The sequence below is a fragment of the Podarcis tiliguerta genome (assembly GCF_965153285.1).
Source record: "Podarcis tiliguerta genome assembly, chromosome: 17".
NCBI lineage: Eukaryota > Metazoa > Chordata > Lepidosauria > Squamata > Lacertidae > Podarcis > Podarcis tiliguerta.
In genome coordinates this window covers 27,295,943-27,314,897 of record NC_139550.1, presented here as the reverse complement: position 1 = coordinate 27,314,897, position 18,955 = coordinate 27,295,943, and the positions used below count along the sequence as shown (strand labels likewise).

Below are 18,955 nucleotides of genomic sequence, written 5' to 3'. Positions count from 1 at the left end.
AAGTAACATAGAATGGGTGTATAATCTGGTTTGCCATTAAATCACCATGTTTGGTATGTTAAAAAAATAAAATTTATTCAGTAAATAATTACAATTTCAGTTTCCTTTTATTTGTTATTTTAAATGTTACAAATGGAGCTATAAGACGCTGGATTGTTTTGCCGGTTTTTGAGGAGTAGGCAAACAATTATAAAAACGGGAGAAACCATGACCTTTGTAGCAAAAAATGAAAATTACTATGGATCTGAAATTATGGATTGTGGAAAACTAAGTCCTACTTAGACCAGACCCATTGAAATTAATGAACTCAAGTTAGTCATGTCTATTAACTTCAGTAGGACTTAACAAGTAGGACTTGTGTTGACGCCCACCCAGAGTCTCCCTCAGTCCTCCACAGTGTCAAGTAGACGTAAAGCATTCATTTCCATAAAAAGAGCTGTGAAAAGAAGAGGGCAGAGAGCCAAAACTCAATTAATATTTCAGAAAGTAAGACTGGTTAAATGTCATGTGCTATCTGTTTCCGCTTCTTCTACATCTTCATATTTATCATTGTATTTATCACGACCTTCTAAAAACTGAAGGTTTGCCTGAATTGAAACCAGCTTCTCTACCTTTTCAAATTTCATAGTCCAACATTTTTCAGTTTTCTTGGGAGGGGGAAATTTGGATTCCCCTCCCCAGGCTATCACATCTCTGAGACCTGGGGGATAGGGTGGTATCCAAATTTAATAAATAATTATGATGGTGATGGTGAAGAAGTAGGAGAAGCTTGCTTTGAATATAGTGCATATTCACAGAGCTGAGATCATCAATGAGGAACCTCTAGACAATTTGTGGGGCAATGGGTTCATGCTTATTGCAGCAAAAGGCACAGAGACCAGGCTTTGTTCTGCTCCTCCAATGGACAGCCTCAGACGCCGCAATTAATTTTGCAACGTATGTCATATGCTGGGAGGGACAAGAGAGAATGTGCCCGGTTACAGCATTCCTTGAAATGCACCTAGTCACCGTTTCCATCCCGCTTTATCTGCAAAACGTCAATATTGGGTCAATCTCATCCTCAGGTTAATTTTTAAACGACCTCCTAAAATGGGAACAAATGATGCAATGCAGAGCAACGTACAGGAAAGGAGGAAGGACACAGGTTCTATGTGCTACCCTACACCAAAGGCTCTTTGATTCTTCAGATTTCTATATGCAGGAAGGATGGAGGCAGTAAACCTATGCTGCAGATAAGACACCCAGATGACTACTAAGATGAGGGATTTTTTTTTTTTTTTTTAAATCCTTTTAGGGTATTCATCAGTCATAATGACTCATGTAGGTTTGTGGGGGATTGTGGTATATGAAAGCCTACATTGCAAACCTAAGTGTCAAATAAACAGGAGAACTGCATTTGAAGGCAGAGATTTTTCTGAAACATCAGCATGAGAACAACTGTGAAAGCTAAGAACAACTTTGCTTATGGGAGGAACTTTTTAAATATAATCTAAATGCACATGAACTTCAAGTAGCAAGTGGTAAGGAAGCAAATAATTACATTAGCTCAGCTAGGATCTTTGGCCTGTTAGTTTTATGTTGTGAGAGGATACTGGATTAAAACTCAACACAACTCCTGCTGGGTTCAAAACATAACATCCTAAAGTTTATACGTTACTGAGCTTATGGAGACTTTCCAGGGGGAGAGAAGGCAGCTTTAAAATAGCATACCCATCTAAGACAATATTCCACATCTTGTTTCAGTGTTTACTGTACAGTTGAGCTGAGCCCCCAGTTGCTAAAGACCTATGTTACTTCTAAGAAGTAAAAAGGTAAAGGTAAAGGGACCCCTGACCATTAGGTCCAGTCGTGACTGACTCTGGGGTTGCGGCGCTCATCTTGCTTTATTGGCCGAGGGAGCTGGCCAGCATGACTAAGCCGCTTCTGGCGAACCAGAGCAGCACACGGAAACGCCTTTTACCTTCCCGCTGGAGTGGTACCTATTTATCTACTTGCACTTTGATGTGCTTTCGAACTGCTAGGTTGGCAGGAGCAGGGACCAAGCAACGGGAGCTCACCCTGTCAAAGGGATTCAAACCGCCGACCTTCTGATCGGCAAGTCTTAGGCTCTGTGGTTTAACCCACAGCACCACCCACATCCTAAGAAGTACTTCTAAGAAGTATTTGCACCTAAAACACTGCCAAATGAAAGCTTCAAGGCAGACACAATTCTCTACGTCTGGACCCCACTTGCGTGAATCCAAAGGTGACCTGTTGGTAGTCAAGATAACCCCACAATTAATTGCTAGTTGCTATAGCAATGAGCTCATATGTTTGCTTTGATGCAACTTAATTGGTTTGGTTTGAAGGTACCCTTATCTGTGGGTCTGAGATACTGGGCTCTGAGCCCAGCTGTGATGTGTTGGGCACTGGCCACTTGTGCTCACATCTAGTTAGGCAATGGGACATAGTCTGCTCCACTGTACGAAAAATTCCTAAATTTTGGGCTGGGTGCGGGCAAGCTATCTCCTTGCTGCGGTACCTGCTTGCTGCAGGCTTGCGCCTGTAAGAGCAAGCGGAACCAGCAGGCTGCTTCGGTTGTAAGTCTATACTGTTCTTTAATACAGCATTAGAACTGACTATTCTCATGTCTTTCACCTCCTGGGGTGGCACCATGCAGATCTCAAACTCCTAGGACCTCTCCTCTAGACTATGGGGCTGGGATGCAGCTCGCAACATCACTGTACAGTGGACCCTCTGGATACAAATTTAATTTGTTCCAGGGGTCCGTGCGCACCCTGAAAAATCCGTATTCAGAGGTGCCACTTCTGTGCACATGCACAGCGCGATAAAGCACTTCTACACATGCGGCGAAACCCGTAAAAATACTTCCAGGTTTGCCGCTTTCACAACCTGAAGTTTACATTACTCGAGAGTAACGCAACTGGCCTCTTCTCTCTCGCACGGCTGCAGTAAGAAATCGGGAGCCTCCATTTCTGCTTAACCTCTAAACAAGTAGAGCAACATTGAATGCTCAGTGCTTGGAAACACCAGTGGAAGCTGCCTGGGAAAGTTTACAGTCGTCATTCCAGCCCACAGAAAACTCACTGAGTGCATGAGTCAATTCTTTTTACTAGAGAGCCGAGAGTACAAAGAAAGTAGGAAGATTCTACAGCGTTAAAATTTGGGGGACGGGTGCATTTTCCCAGGTGTTTTGAACAAGGGTATTTTGAAGTTTCACGGGCCAACATTCTTTTGCAGAACTATGCTGTAGAACAACATTCACTTGGTCCTCATTTTCTTCATGTAATTCGTCACCACAAGAAGTGAAGCTATAGGGAACCAGGCAGAGGGCCTTTTCGGTAGTAGCACCCAACTTGTGGAACGCCCTCCTGTCAGATGTCAAAAAGACAAGTAACTACAGTATATAACTCTTAGAAGACATCTGAAGACAGCTTTTTAATGTGCAAAGTCTTATTGTGCTTCTAGATGCAGTCATACCTTGGTTTTCGAACAGCTTAGTTCTCCAACGTTTTGGCTCCCAAACGCCGCAAACCCAGAAGTGACTGTTCTGGTTTGCAAATTATTTTTGGAAGCCAAACATCTGATGGGGTGTCCGATTGGCTGCAGGATTTTCCTGCAGCCAATCAGAAGCCGCGCTTTGGTTTCCGAATGTTTTGGAAGTCAACGGACTTCCGGAATGGATTCCGTTTGACTTCCAAGGTACGACTGTATGTTGGAAGCCGCCCAGAATAGATGGGGCAACCCAGTCAGTTAGGCGGGGTGCAAATAATAAAATCGTCATCATCATCACAATTCACCTCCCCAAATTTAAGATTAAAACTACGCCTTAATTAGGTAATCAGAATCTTGATGGGCATTGATCGTGGTCTTTAAAAGACTGATAGCTTTCTAAACAAGCTGGACATTTCCAGCCTCTGTGGCTTAAAAAGATAAGATCAGCTGTATATTGATCTGGTTCACAGTGAGCTACAAAGCAAGATGCTTGCAACCTTTGGGCAAAGCGGAGTTAAAATGCATTCAAGACTGCAAAGTTAAATCTGAAGGATGAAAACTAGTTGTATAAGTTTGTGTCCACACACAAATGGGGCTCTCTTCTCTCACAGGAGTGTGAATATTGCCTTTGTGCTTATAGAGCACTCTCATTCCTTAGCTGGTAAAAAGAATCCACTGTGTACCTACAGTTTTCTGATGATGGTGAATAGCACTAGATATTAGAGTATACGGTATCTTCAAATGATTTGAAAGTCACTTCAGACCATCTTTCGAACAAGTTCTATATGGAGACAACAAACTAAAAACGCGGATCACTTTCTTCTTTGTTGCTGAGTTTTCACGAAAGAGGCCCCAAACTATTTTCAAAAGGTGCCTTCTCAGCTCCATTTGGCAAATGATGCTATCAAGTTAATTAATACACCTACATGCTTTTGAAATTCTTGCAAGCAGGAGGGTGTGTCCTCTATAGCTGCTTTTCAGCATCTTTCCCAGGTTCCCAGAGAATGAAGAGAAGCAAGAAAGAGGGAAAGATATGAGGAGGAAAGACAACCGGGGGGAGTTATTAAAAGTGTGAAACTGTAAACATAACTATGAAAGAATGAACCGGAAAGACAATGGCTTTTACATTCTTTAGCATTTTCTTCAGCTTGAAATGTGCCTCTCTGTGCCCTATGCAGACTTTTATATACCGTATTTTTCGCTCCATAAGACGCACTTTTTTCCTCCTAAAAAGTAAGGGGAAATGTAGAGTACGTCTTATGGAGCGAATGGCGCTGTGCAGAGAGGTAGAGCTGCGCAGCGCCCCTTCAGTGAAGCAGGAGGAGGAACGGAGCCCCTTCTGTCCTGGAAGCTGGAGGAGGAACAGAAGGGTCTCTTTCTGTTCCTTCTCCAGCTTCGCTGAAGGGGCGCTGCGCAGTTCTCCCTCTCTGTGCAGAACTGTGCAGCACCCCTTCAGCGATGCGCCTGTCATGCAAAGCCGGAGGAGGAACAGAAGGGTCTCTTTCTGTTCCTTCTCCAGCTTCATTGAAGGGGCGCTGCGCAGTTCTCCCTCTCAGAGAGGGAAAACTGCGCAGCGCCCCTTCAGCGATGCGCCGTCCTGGCTTCTGCCTTAGCCATGCGCAGCCTCTTCGGGCAGGGGGAGCCTTCATCCCGCTGCCCTGAAGAGGCTTGGCGCGGTTATCCCAGAAGCCAGAACAGCCACACAGTATCCCAGAAGCCAGATCCCTCTTGCAGTTCTGGCTTCTGGGATTCAGAATAATTTTTTCTTGTTTTCCTCCTCCCAAAACTAGGTGTGCCTTATGGTCTGGTGCGTCTTTTGGAGCGAAAATTACGGTAATGCTTCCAGGTTTAAGAACCCAAGTTACCTTTTTAAAAAAACAACAACACCAATTTGTATTTAGAAAGGTGATTTCTAAATGGCCCGTTCCAAGGCCTCTCCCCAATACTAACAGCACCTTGCCCCAACTTGCCCACGTGTCTCCTCCTCCTCAGGGAACGGCTAGCTTTTCAAACAGGGAACAAACTTAGAAGTAAAAAACCTAACTGACCAGGAGACACAGTTAGAAGGGGCAGAAAATAATGCCTAGGCCCAGCACTTCTGTAGTCTCAAGTGTGCATGCCACTGGGAGCTTCTCTATAAACCTGCACCTCATAAAACAAAACCATAATTTCTGCAAGCCACATATTGCTGCAAGGCACTGTAAAAGCTCCACTCCCGAATTGCTCCTTCCCAGCCTGTCACAACCAACCATAGATGATTTCTGCTAGGTCCCTATCGTCTTCTTCACCTCCCACCTTGACTACAGGCATCTTCCAACTGCAGTATCATGACCTAGGGCACTGTTTCTTCTACCATGAACTCATGGAAGAGGTGCTCGCTCCTGCTTCCCATGTATCCTCAAGGTTATTTCATGAATAAACCCTTTAGCCTAGTCCCTCAGAAAGAGACCCTATGATGCAGAATGTGGTGGCATAAATCTAGACCGTACCACTTGAGTCCAAAATTCGGTGCACCACAATTCAGCCCGGACACTGAGGTCGGGCTCCGAGGGTCTTCTGGCAGGTCCCTCAAAGTGGCGGTGTTTAAAGCCCTAAATGGCCTTGGTCTAGTATACCTGAAGGAGCATCTCCACCCCCATCGTTCAGCCCATCAAGGTCCAGCGCCAAAGGCCTTCTGGCGGTTCCCTCACTGGAAGAAGTGAGGTTACAGGGAACCAGGCAGAGGGCCTTCTTGGTGGTGGCACCTGCCCTGTGGAACGCCCTCCTAGCAGACGTCAAGGAGATAAAGAACTATACAACGTTTAGAAGACATCTGAAGGCAACCCTGTATTGCAAACATTTATGTTTGACATTTTATTATTTTTAATATTTTGCTGGAAGATACCCAGAGTGGTTGGGAAAATATAATATAACAACAACAAAAATGTTGATGCCTTCCATCAGCTTTGGCATCTGCCCCCCTATTTGGGTAGGGGCAGCCTAAGTTCTGCCATCTGTGCTCTGGTAAGCTCTAGGTTAGATTACTGCAACGTGTTATACATGGAGCTGTCTCTGGAGACAGTTCGAAAACTCCAGCCGGTGCAGAATTCAACAGCCAGGTTTGTCACTGGGGCAAGATGGTTTGAGCCTATTACACCAATTCTGTCCTGGCTGAAGTGGCTGCTGGCTAGTTTCCGGGACCAATTCAAAGTGCTGGTTTTAACCTATAAAGCCTTTAACAGCCAAATGCCTGGTTATGGAGAAACCTTTTCACTTTCTTTAATGTGGTATACCACAAGATGGAGCCAGTCCAAGTGGTAACTAAAGACATTTGCAGCATCAAAATTGATTTGAGGAGAGGTGTACACGAGTTTTCAGGAGCAATCCGAATAAGCAAAAGAAAGCTTAACTGGGCACAAGGTACTAAAACGTTTATATTTAGATTTAACTCCACTTTAGAACACATCCAAAATTCAATTAGGATCATATCACACACAGCAAGAAGTGATATCAGATATTCCAGGCACATGTTATAAGTAGTCCAAGTAAACAGGTCCCCTCCTCCCCACCCCAAATAAGTCCACTTTGGAGATTCCTGCCCCTTTATTTAAGGCATCCATGAAAGTTCCAGCTGAATTCGGAATAGATGGTCCATTGTAGACCACATTGCATGTGACACTGCCAGGATTAATTGAAATAAATCAAAATAAATCAAAATTGCATCACACATTAAGATCTTTAAACAGATTACTGCTGCACCATCTACTCCAATTCAACTTACAAAATTTAAGGAAACTTTTAAGTGTATGCATGAGACGTGTCCGACATCATTGCAAATCTTATAAAACTGACTTATTAACAGCATGTTCTTGTTTAGCTTACCTGCCTAATAAAGCGACTGCCGTTAATCCTGCCTCAAAGCAACGGCGACACAAACACACAACACGTCCCTATGTTCTGACAGCACAACGTGCAAAGCACACGGAACACAAGTGCCAGAATCGAAATTCAAAACCTGCCTGCATATTCCAGTCAGTATAGTCTTGCTGGCTAAAATAGAAGATCACACATAATGAAAAAGTCTACTCCCCAAACGTGTAATCAACAACTCATTGCTCACCACCATATGAAATCAGTTCCCAAACATCTGCAACCCCTCTGGAACCTACCGTTCGAAGGGCTACAACTGTCTCTATGAGCAGACACTCTTGACAATGGAATTGGTAAGCCAACCTTCTGGTCTTCGTCCCGATAGATTCAGAGCATGGAGAGGAAAAACCCTCCGCCTGTTTAGCTTGACTTTCTGCTCTTTGAATACAGGGCAATTAAGAAACCTGTTCCGATGCTCTCAACGCCCAGTTGTGGATTACGAGACCAGACTCCCTCACCCGGCACAGCAGAGAACCAATACCAGACGTGCCGGGGAGTCGAACACTATTATGAAACGCTCATGAACTGAACAAACACACACACAAAAAACCAAGAATGACACGTTGGAACGGGGAGCTCAAGGGTGTATAATGCAAAGCAAGTCCCGACAGTGTCAGAAGAGCAGAACCCTAGTTAGCCTTTGGTTTGGGTGCTGTGCTTTTTTAAAAAGAAGTCACTCTTAATGAGATAGGGGGGGCAATTTTATTTCTTTTATGCATTTGTTGGAAGAAATATTAGCGTATGTAACGTGGCTGCACATGCAGCAATATTGTTTACCACTTAAAACAGTGGAACAGCCTTACTGGTGTGTGAATTATTCAAAGCAGAGAGATCCGGTTTCATATGTCCCTGACCAATAAAGAAACACATTGCAGACAACACTCCGGCTGCACTGCAAATCCATCCCCACAAATTCCATGCATAATCATTATCTCCCAAAGGGAAAAATTCCTTCTGTATTACGTAAAAAAATAGTTTCTTGGCCTTTTGAACAGAATGCCAAAATTGAAAGCAACTTCTGCCAAGCTAATAGCCCTAAAGGGCTTCCAGTTCCTTTTCAAACACCTCCTCTGACACAACCTGGTGCCCTGTACTTAAGTTCTACGGCTGACATGATTGGTTAACTGAAAGGAGACTGTAGGGTTAAAATCAATTTGGCCTTTTCCATTTGGTTTTATATGTTTTAACCTTATACTTCCTGAACACTGACATAGCCAGATGAACCTGTTATATATATTTGGGGGGGTGTATGGAAATCTACACTTAAAGGTAAAGGTAAAGGGACCTCTGACCATTAAGTCCAGTCAGGGCAGACTCTGGGGTTGTGGCGCTCATCTCGCTTTATTGGCCAAGGGAGCAGGCGTACAGCTTCCAGGTCATGTGGCCAGCATGACTAAGCTGCTTCTGGCGAACCAGAGCAGCGCACGGAAATGCCGTTTACCTTCCCGTCGGAGTGGTACCTATTTATCTACTTGCACTTTGACATGCTTTCAAACTGCTAGGTTGGCAGGAGCAGGGACCGAGCAATGGGAGCTCACCCCATCGCAGGGATTCAAACCGCCGACCTTCTGATCGGCAAGTCCTAGGCTCTGTGGTTTAACCCACAGCGCCACCAACCAGAAAATATGATTCTAGACCCTCCTTCCTTCAGTTGCTGCAGGAAAGCTTTCTAGGGTAGGATTAGGCAAACCCAATGTTCAAGAAGCCCTTCAACAAATATCCTACTATAATGTAGTTTGAACTTTCCCCCTCCTTTCTCTAAAACTGAATGTGTAGGATGTAATTTATAATTAGTAAACAAACATACCAATTTTAGTTGTGGTATCTCAGCCACTCAGGAAAGATACTGAACTGCAATGCATTTTCGGTGAGAATCTACTAACAAATCATGGCAAGTTGAAGTTCAGTGGAAGGGCTTCTGCAATGGGGCTTCCTCGCCTTTCCTCCCTCTGCAGCCTCCCTCCCCAAATAATTGACATTTTTTGGGGGGCAGGATGCAGTTGGGAGAATCCTCAGAACACACAGCAGAATGGGAGGATCAGTCTTCTGCCAAGCGTAGTATGCTTGCCCAGGCAGAGAATTTGTAATATTGTGATATCTCTAAGTATGGGACGCGGGTGGCGCTGTGGTGTAAACCACTGAAGGTCGGCAGTTCGAATCCCTGTGATGGGGTGAGCTCCCGTTGCTCAATTCCAGCTCCTGCCAACCTAGCAGTTCGAAAGCACGTCAAAGTGCAAGTAGATAAATAGGTACTGCTCCGGCGGGAAGGTAAACGGCTAATGGTCAGGGGTCCCTTTACCTTTACCGTAGTAAGTTTTCCTGCAGCAACTGAAGGAAGGAGGGTCTATAATCATATTTTCTGGTTGGACACATAAATATAATAAAATCAGGTAATTCAGATAGCGGTGCTTAATTTTCTCTCAGATTTGGTGCACCCAGGAAGAAAAAAAGCACAGATGCATGGCTTCAGAGTCGTCAATGAGGTGCACAAGGAAGTTGATGCATAAACCAGTTCTGCAACAGGAGGGGCATACGAACTACTGGCGTGTACACACTGCATGACAGTTTTGTGTTCAGTGCTGGATGCAGGCGCCTTGATGGGGTGCTGTATAGACATCATCCCCATGTCACACACCATTTGTCAATCTAAAGCGCATTCTGCTGGAACGGTTATAATCCATTTTGTGCCAAGAATGCACTTCTCAAGCACAGGGGCGTTTTCAAGGGCCACCTTCTACTGGGACAGGACTGCGCGACGCCCCAGCACCAGGTCCAACTTGTCTTTGAATGAGGCAAAATAGGAAGCAGTACGGTAGTATCTTAGCTGCCTCTATAGACAGTGGTACCTTGGTTTACGAACTAAATCCCTTTCCAGAAGTCCGTTCTTAAACCAAAGCATTCTTAAACCAAGGCGTGCTTTCCCATAGCAGCGGGGGACTCAATTTACAAATGGAACACACTCAACAGGAAGCGGAACATGTTCTTATTCCAAGGCAAAGTTCACAAACCAAAACACCTACTTCCAGGTTTGCAGCGTTCTTGATCCAAGTTGTTCATACACTAAGCTGTTCTTAAACCAAGGTACCACTGAGATATATATTCGCTGCATAGAGGCATATTAATAGATCATCTCCCAGCACCTCTCTTCCAAGACTGTGAATATGAGAATGTTTATCTGTGGAAAGCCTAATGGAGGGAAGGGGAACAGAGGACACAGTTGCACACTACAGTGGTGCCCCGCAAGATGAATGCCTCGCAAGACGGAAAACCCGCAAGACGAAAGGGTTTTCCGTTTGCAGAGGCACTTCGCAAGACGAATTTCCCTATGGGCATGCTTCACAAGACGAAAATTGATGAAAATTTTTGAGGGTTTTTTCCGCTCCAAAACCCCTTTTTCTGAAGCGCTAAGCTGCTAAGCTGCCTTTTAGCAGCAAAACCGCTAATCCCTTAAGCCTTAAAAAGCTGTTTTTAGCCCTTAAACTGTCAATAGCGCTAATCCGCTAATGGGCTTGCTTCGCAAGACGAAAAAACCGCAAGACGAAAAGACTCGCGGAAAGGATTCTTTTCGTCTTGCGAGGCACCACTGTAGTTTGAAAACATGTTGACCTGTGTGTATAGACAATGCAGTTTTCATGCAAAGGTGTTGTACAACTGCAAACTGCTATGCACAAACGAAAAAATGACCCCTGGGCATTTGAAAGGCAATGTTTGTTTGGACCCTGGGTGGGAACTCAGAGGCTGAGGGGAAGGGTATATCAGAAAGAAAATGAATTGGTAATTCACTTCTAACTTTGTATTAAAGTAATATTTTTATGTGCAACTGTGTGTTTTTCTAATATTTTTGTTGTTTACGTTGTCCGTTGATGCTTCAGTTTTCTTAGAGATATTTTTAAGATAGTAAGCAGGATAGAAATGTTGTAAACAACAACAACACATTTGTACATAGCCTGTACAGACTCCTCTTTCTAGCCCAGTAAATGCATTCAGACCCTAGAGGTTGCACCCTCTGCAAAAGGATAATGTCACAAGTGGGAGGGAAACATGACAATGAAAAGATTCCAAGCCTGATAGAGCTTTACAGGACTTCCTTTAACAGAAATGTTCTGTTCCTGGCAAGGAAAAAACAAAACCAGGAATGCTCTGTTTAACTCTGGTTATGCAAGTCTTCCTAATGGTGCCATAAGTCTCCCTACTTGCAGTTCTCGTAACGATTCCAGGTCATTTGTTGCTTCTTGTTAAAAACAGAAGCCAGTTTGCTGCTATCAGTTATGCAACTTATACACCGGATAACTTGGATGCAGACATCATGCATGAGCCATTCAGACATGACAAACCTGACACGGAAATAACCACATGGTAGGGAGATATTTCATGATACTATTTCAATACTTGGGGGGATAAACATGTACACAGCATTTTAAGAACATGACATTACAAAAATAAATGCCCTGAACAATAGGCTTAGTATTGTTTTGCTATACTAGGGAGGTTACTTCTCATAAAGCAAAAAGTTACCTGTGGAACTGCCGTTAATATTTGTTGGCTGGGCCATGCTTGCTGAGTGACCAATCCAGAAACTGACTGTTAGGAGTCATGCAAATCAAGCATCAAATCCAATCAGGCATGCAACCTGCAAGAGAGAAAAAAGGTCATCTAAATATTGCAATTCCAAAACTAGCTGACTTTCATTATAAAGATCACCAGGTATAGGCCCATGTCCTCAAGTTTAAGCATAGAAAATGGGATAGGCTGATGCATTTTAAAAATAATAATACAGAAGAGTGTGAGTTTCAAAAGTCAAGTGACTTAAAGCGTTACTGTCAGGCACACCATTAACAGAAAGACATAGCTGTCAAATTTACAGATTTGAAAATAAGGGACCAGCAGCCAAAATAAGGGATCAACAATTACTTTGATGGAATACATATTTTGCTGTGTGCAAATGGCTTTAGATAACTATTAGGTCCATAAATTACCATATAGCATATATTCAACACAAAAAAACCCAGCAACAATTTGTTGTTGACAAAGGACAGCTGGACATAGAAAGGGCCCCATTACCTTCAGTAGCTTATTTAAGGGACATCATCAATAAGGGACAGCAGCGGGACATGGTGCTGGGATAAGGGACTGTCCTGCCAAATAAGGGACACTTGACAGCTATGCAGAAAGATGAAAATATCTGAGCAAACTGAACACAGATGTTGGTAAACACCACAGACCACAAATCCTCTACAGCAAATATGAAGTAACACAAACACAGCTTTGGCTTTGATTAGAGGGGGAATCAATAAGGCAGTGATTGTAACAACGAAACCCTGAAATACAAAGAGTCTACATGAACATAAAGGAGCAAAGAACTTCAATTTGGACTAACAAACATCACTTTTATTTGCCTCTAGGTTGCCTGAAAGGCATTAGAGTCCAGACCGGAACCTGACTGAAATGTGTTATTTGAAATATAAAAGCAAAGGGGAGCTAAATTATAGACTGGAAAATTACAGACAGGCCCCAAGGACCTAGACAGTAGCATGAGAAATGTATTTTGCCAATACTGTTTGCGAGAGAGCATGATGTTATGCCACAACAGTTCCAAAGTGCGAAAAATGGATTGGAAAATCCAAATCTGCTTCTGGGCACAACTGTATTCATGTCACAGGACCAATACAACTGAACTGCACACTAGCACTATGTTTGCAGTGCAGGTTCTGAAGCAGCGAGCTGCATGGCGCTATCATTCTCACATCAATGATTAAACCATGTGGGGCTTGTTTTATCATTCAGCATCATTTATCTAGCCAGCAATAGGTGGCTGTAATTTAAACCAATCGAGGGGAATTTAAACCAAGAAGGAAAACTGATCTGCAAAAAATATAACTTTGCAATTTGCAGGCAATGTTCAGCCTTGTGTATGTATATACTGTATATCACACACACACAATATATACATATATATATATATGTGTGTGTGTGTGTGTATATATTGAAGTTTAGAAGCTGTCACATAGAGCATGTATATTAGAAGAAAGTTTGTTTCTCAGAAAATTAGGCTTTCTGCCCTTACCAATCCTGTGTTCCTACATGCTTGTTTCATACCTGCCTGAGATTACTGTGTTCTGAATACTTCAGGGCAAATGCAAAAACAAGTAACGACTGGTTAGAAGTACTATTTGCTAATAGAAGTTAGATGCTGCTCTCAAGGCAGGAGAAGGCATTCTTTATTCCGTATTCAAACACTGAATAGTCAATGTGCCAAGAGTCTCGGTACTGACATGGCTTGACAGGACTGTCAAAAATTGGAACAAATTTCTTTTCCGCATACAGGCAAAAGCTTATTCATCAACGCACGTAGCTGATGAAAGTCTTGAGGGGGAAAAAAGGGAAAATAAAAAATCAGGGGACTTACTAGGTCCTTTGTCCATTTGTCTATTGCCATTTAAGCCTGTGCCTAAACCACACATTCAGAAGCTGCCATTGACTAGACTTGGGGCCCCTTCATCTTGACTTGGGCTGCTTACCTGCACTGCATGCTGTGCAATTAGTATAAATGCATATATCTGATTCTAAGCGTAGGAAAGCCCACCTTATAATGCACAAACTACAGAAACAGAAAAAATATAATACATGGGGTGGCGCTGTGGGTAAAAGCCTCAGCGCCTAGGACTTGCCGATCAAAAGGTTGGCAGTTCGAATCCCCGCGGCGGGGTGCGCTCCCGTCGCTCGGTCCCAGCGCCTGCCAACCTAGCAGTTTGAAAGCATTCCCGGGTGCAAGTAGATAAATAGGGACCGCTACTGGCAGGAAGGTAAACGGCGTTTCCGTGTGCTGCTCTGGTGCCGGTTCGCCAGAGCAGCTTCGTCACGCTGGCCACGTGACCCAGAAGTGTCTGCGGACAGCGCTGGCTCCCGGCCTCTAAAGTGAGATGAGCGCACAACCCTAGAGTCTGTCAAGACTGGCCCATATGGGCAGGGGTACCTTTACCTTTATCCACCATGCATTGTGCAGGGTGTGCTATGGACATGTGTGGTGAATGCTCAATTTAACCACTATCCTGAGTGTGAGCTGTCCGGTGCAAAATTCAGATTCACTAGACAGCCTTTAGCAAAGCCAACAGACTTCCTTTACCTCAATATTTCATCTGCAATATGAGGATTTTTAAAAATGATCTGATGATAACCAGGGTAATATGTTCAGGTAGGCAGCCGTGTTGGTCTGACACAGTCGAAATAAATAAAAAAAATTGTCCAGTAGCACCTTAGAGACCAACTAAGTTTGTTCTCGGTATAAGCTTTCGTGTGCATATACACTTCTTCAGATACAGTGGTACCTCGGGTTACATATGCTTCAGGTTGCATACGCTTCAGGTTACAGACTCCACTAACCCAGAAATAGTGCTTCAGGTTAAGAACTTTGCTTCAGGATGAGAACAGAAATTGCGCTCCGGCGGCGCGGCAGCAGCAGGAGGCCCCATTAGCTAAAGCGGTGCTTCAGGTTAAGAACAGTTTCAGGTTAAGTACGGACCTCCAAAATGAATTAAGTACTTAACCTGAGGTACCACTGTATACTGACCCTTATATATAGTGGGAGGGTGGGGCGGGTTTTTTCTCAGAAGGGTAGTAGGAGATGGGTGGTTGAAGAAGTGTGCATGCACATGAAAGCTTATACCCACAACAAACTCAGTTGGCCTCTAAGGTGCTACTGGACAATTTTTATTTTTTAATTTATTTTGACAGGGTCATATGTGACATGCTTTAGAAAAGCTCAGCAAAAGCCAGGGATAGGCAGACACCCCCTGCAATAGTTTTTTCTGCAGAGTAAGAATTAAGGTTAGTGACATATTAAGATTATATAAAGTTGCCAAAGCCTGAGAACTGAAATGGCTCCATTTGCTAGATATAAGCTCTAACGTGGGCCATTCATTCATCAGTGGGAACTTTTAGTTAATCTGCCATTTCAGCCTCCCCAAGTTGCCAGTCACTGCATGAAGATGTTTTTCTGGGCACTTGGCCAGAGTACAGTGTTTAAAATGTAACCCTGAGTGACGATACAAAAACAAGACACACCAGTCCCTGGAACCTCCCACAGCAGGGCATGAAAGGGACTCCTTCAGACATGGCTTGGAGGAAAGTGAGCAGTCATGTCAGGAATAGCTTAACCAAACCACATCAAGGTACCACTATGGCTTAATTCAAGACTTCATCGTATTTAGAGTAGATCCACTGAGTTCAGTGGGTTTACTCAATGTAGGGCTATGTCTAGTTCAAATCCCTTGACCAGGAATCCCCAAACTCGGCCCTCCAGATGTTTTAGGACTACAATTCCCATCATCCCTGACCACTAGTCCTGTTAGCTAGGGATGATGGGAGTTGTAGTCCCAAAACAGCTGGAGGGCCGAGTTTGCGGGCGCCTGCCCTTTACTTTACTGCATAAGAATATAGTTAGGCTTACATGCAGCTGATGATGACATCCTTGTGGCCCAGGTGTTCCCTTCTGGGTTCGGGAGTTTAGGAATGAGGCATTTTAAACAGAGCTGCAATTCGTTCGTAGATGGTAGACCCGCATTTACAGAGCTTCAACAATATGCAATGTTACAAGACTTGTGATGATATGAACTAGTGGTTACACTGCAACTATGGATTGCAATTTTTAAGCAGCGATTGCTATGGTCTCATAGACCCTGCCCCATATAGTCAAAACTTTTTATTTATTTGCATTCTTTGTTTATTGTGTCAATAAATGAAGTATCTCGACAAACTTTCATTAGCTATGAGAACAGACTTATAGCACAGGAAAATGCTTGCAGAATAGCAGCAAAGGCATCACAGAAACAAACGGTAAAAAGCATTGTTTACATTCTTTTAGAAATGAAAGGTTGTTTTTTTAACCCAAACACCAGCTCTTAAAGCATCGTCCCCATTTTAGCTCATGAAATGCAACTGAAGAGCCTGAAGACCACTGCGATTTTGGTATCCGTTCACCATGAGAATAAAGTAGAATAGCAATTGCTGTTGCGCTCCCGCCCCTCTGCTGCAAATATCAACTTGCAGCTCAGTAATAAGTGACCTGCATTAAAGTGTGCTATTCAAGTTATGATACGGATAACCATTATGTAGGATTCCACTGCCACCACCCTCTTATCAAGTGCCAAGCTGGAATTTTCTACATTTCAAGGTTAAGAGTACTGGAAAATGTATAGTTCTGCTAAATGTGGCTTGGCATCTGTCAGGTCCATAATATGTACCGTATTTTTTGCTCTATAAGACTCACTTTTTCCCTCCTAAAAAGTAAGGGCAAATGTGTGTGCGTCTTATGGAGTGAATGCAAGCTGCGCAGCTATCCCAGAAGCCAGAACAGCAAGAGGGATTGCTGCTTTCACTGCGCAGCGATCCCTCTTGCTGTTCTGGCTTCTGAGATTAAGAATATTTTTTTCTTGTTTTCCTCCTCCTAAAACTAGGTGCATCTTGTGGTCTGGTGCGTCTTATAGAGCGAAAAATACGGTACTTATATTGTGCAGGCTGAATGCGACCTCTGACCTAGGTCATAACTCTTGTGACACTTAGTACTGGGCAAACTGCTTATTACTCTTTACACCACTGTCAGTGTGCATCATTTTAAAAAAAGTAACTTGTAGAAAGAGGTAACACTATGGCTCTGAAGACGGCAATGATAAATCTCTGAGTCAGGACAAAGTGTCCTGTCTTTTCAGCCACACAGGAAGCTCCAGCAAATTACATTTGGCAAAACTATTTAAGAGCTAAGGCTACAGCTCTGTGCTGATATTAGCTAACACACTATTCAGAGAGTGCCCTGTATATTTGTGTACATTCCAAGCTATAATCAGACACCTATTCCTAACAAAAGTTCAGCTCAAAAGGGCAGATTTAATTGCAATGCGACACTCGCCAAGCCCAGTCCAGAAGACTAGCAAACTTTCTTAGTCTGGATACACTGCTACTTCCAATATTTGATAGATAGAAAAACCTTTTAACAAAAGCTCATTGTTCTTAGCGCAGTTCAGGGAATAAAGATGGAATATTTTTGTTGCGCAGCTAATTACTCAGCAGAAAGGGGGTTCAAAATGTGTGGTTTTACACCAAAACAAATTCATGCTTTCTATACAAAAACATTGAAACTAAACATTGAAACTAAGATTTCATGGATTTTTGTTGGGGTTTTGTTTTTGTTTTTTGCATGGTTCACATCTTTACTTCACAGGCGCAACTACCCTTGAAGACGGCAATAGCTTTCATGAAGTTGTTCACAAAAATTTGATATATCGGTTTACTCTGTGAGGTATCTATATGTGCTTTATACTTGTGTAGTTCAACAGCTCTTAGTTGGTGAAAAGCCAGTCGTTAAATTTCAGTCCATCAGCTCAGCTTCCTCACTTCTACCCAGAGATGTTGGACAGAAAATTTTCTACTCCCCCCAAAAAAACCCCGAGTCTCCTAAGTTCATAAGTACAGTGGTACCTCGGGTTAAGAACTTAATTTGTTCTGGAGGTCTGTTCTTAACCTGAAACTGTTCTTAACCTGAAGCACCACTTTAGCTAATGGGGCCTCCTATTGCTGCCGCCGTGCGATTTCTGTTCTCATCCTGAGGCAAAGTTCTTAACCCGAGGTACTATTTCTGGGTTAGCAGAGTCTGTAACCTGAAGTGTCTGTAACCTGAAGTGTATGTAACCCGAGGTACCACTGTAATCACGCATCACAGAATCAAAGAATTGTAGAGTTGCAAGGGACCAAAGGGGTCATCGTCCAACCCCCTGCAAAGTAGGAATCCAGCCCACAGCCATCCCTGGCTGGAATCAAAGCACCAACCTTATAGTTAACAGCCAGGCACTCTGACCCATTGAGCCACAGAAATGGATACTTGTGCCCAATAGCTATTAGGCAAGCTTGGCCATCCCAAATTTTTCAGCTTTGTTCACTATATGCAAGTAAAATAAACATGTTAAATTATATCACTCTAGAGCATCCCATTTTTTCCCCATTTCAAATTTTGCTGTGCACATTGGCCAATTCAAAATACTCTAGGAAACCCCTATTCACTGCCCCATCTCACCTAAGTAGAATCCTCTGAAGAAAGTAATGTCAGAAAAGGCTCTGCGAACGTAACAAAGTTCCGCAAGTTTGTATTGCTGACTTATCAATACAATGGATGCTTCAGAAAAAAAACGCCACCCAGTACAGTTTTTACAACTAGCCTTGAAGTCTCTATTAGGGATGATGATGATATTTTATTTATATCCCGCCCTCCCCAACCAAAGCCGGGCTCAGAATGGCTAACAACAGTAAAATAATACAGCATATTGGATGCCCACCAAAGACAAGATTCAGTATTTCAGAAACTGATTTACATTGTTTTGAACTGCCTGTCTTGTCTCAAAGAATAAGAGAAGTGTGTTAGGGAGTTATTATGAATGATAAACAATTTGACACTTTTCTTGCTGTTTTCTGCTCAGCTGATCTACCTCCTTTCCAAAAGCACCTTGTCTTTTGTTGTTGTTGTTGGTCAAATTGTTTTCACTGACTTTCCAAATTTTGCCAAATG

At 43.2% G+C, this 18,955-nt stretch overlaps 1 protein-coding gene across 5 annotated transcripts in view; it reads right to left on the bottom strand.

Moving 5' to 3' along the window:
• Nucleotides 1–18,955, bottom strand: part of KANK1 (KN motif and ankyrin repeat domains 1) — a 123,386-nt gene that overhangs the window by 38,928 nt on the left and 65,503 nt on the right. For 3 of the 5 annotated variants that reach the window (XM_083419460.1, XM_083419462.1, XM_083419461.1), the window contains exon 2: nucleotides 11,920–12,034. In XM_083419460.1, coding sequence (XP_083275586.1) covers nucleotides 11,920–11,956 — 37 coding nt within the window. In that variant the 5' untranslated portion in view covers nucleotides 11,957–12,034. Of the gene's footprint in view, nucleotides 1–7,493; nucleotides 8,089–11,919; nucleotides 12,035–18,955 lie in introns of those variants that run through there. The other 2 variants (XM_083419466.1, XM_083419463.1) reach the window with 2 other exon arrangements.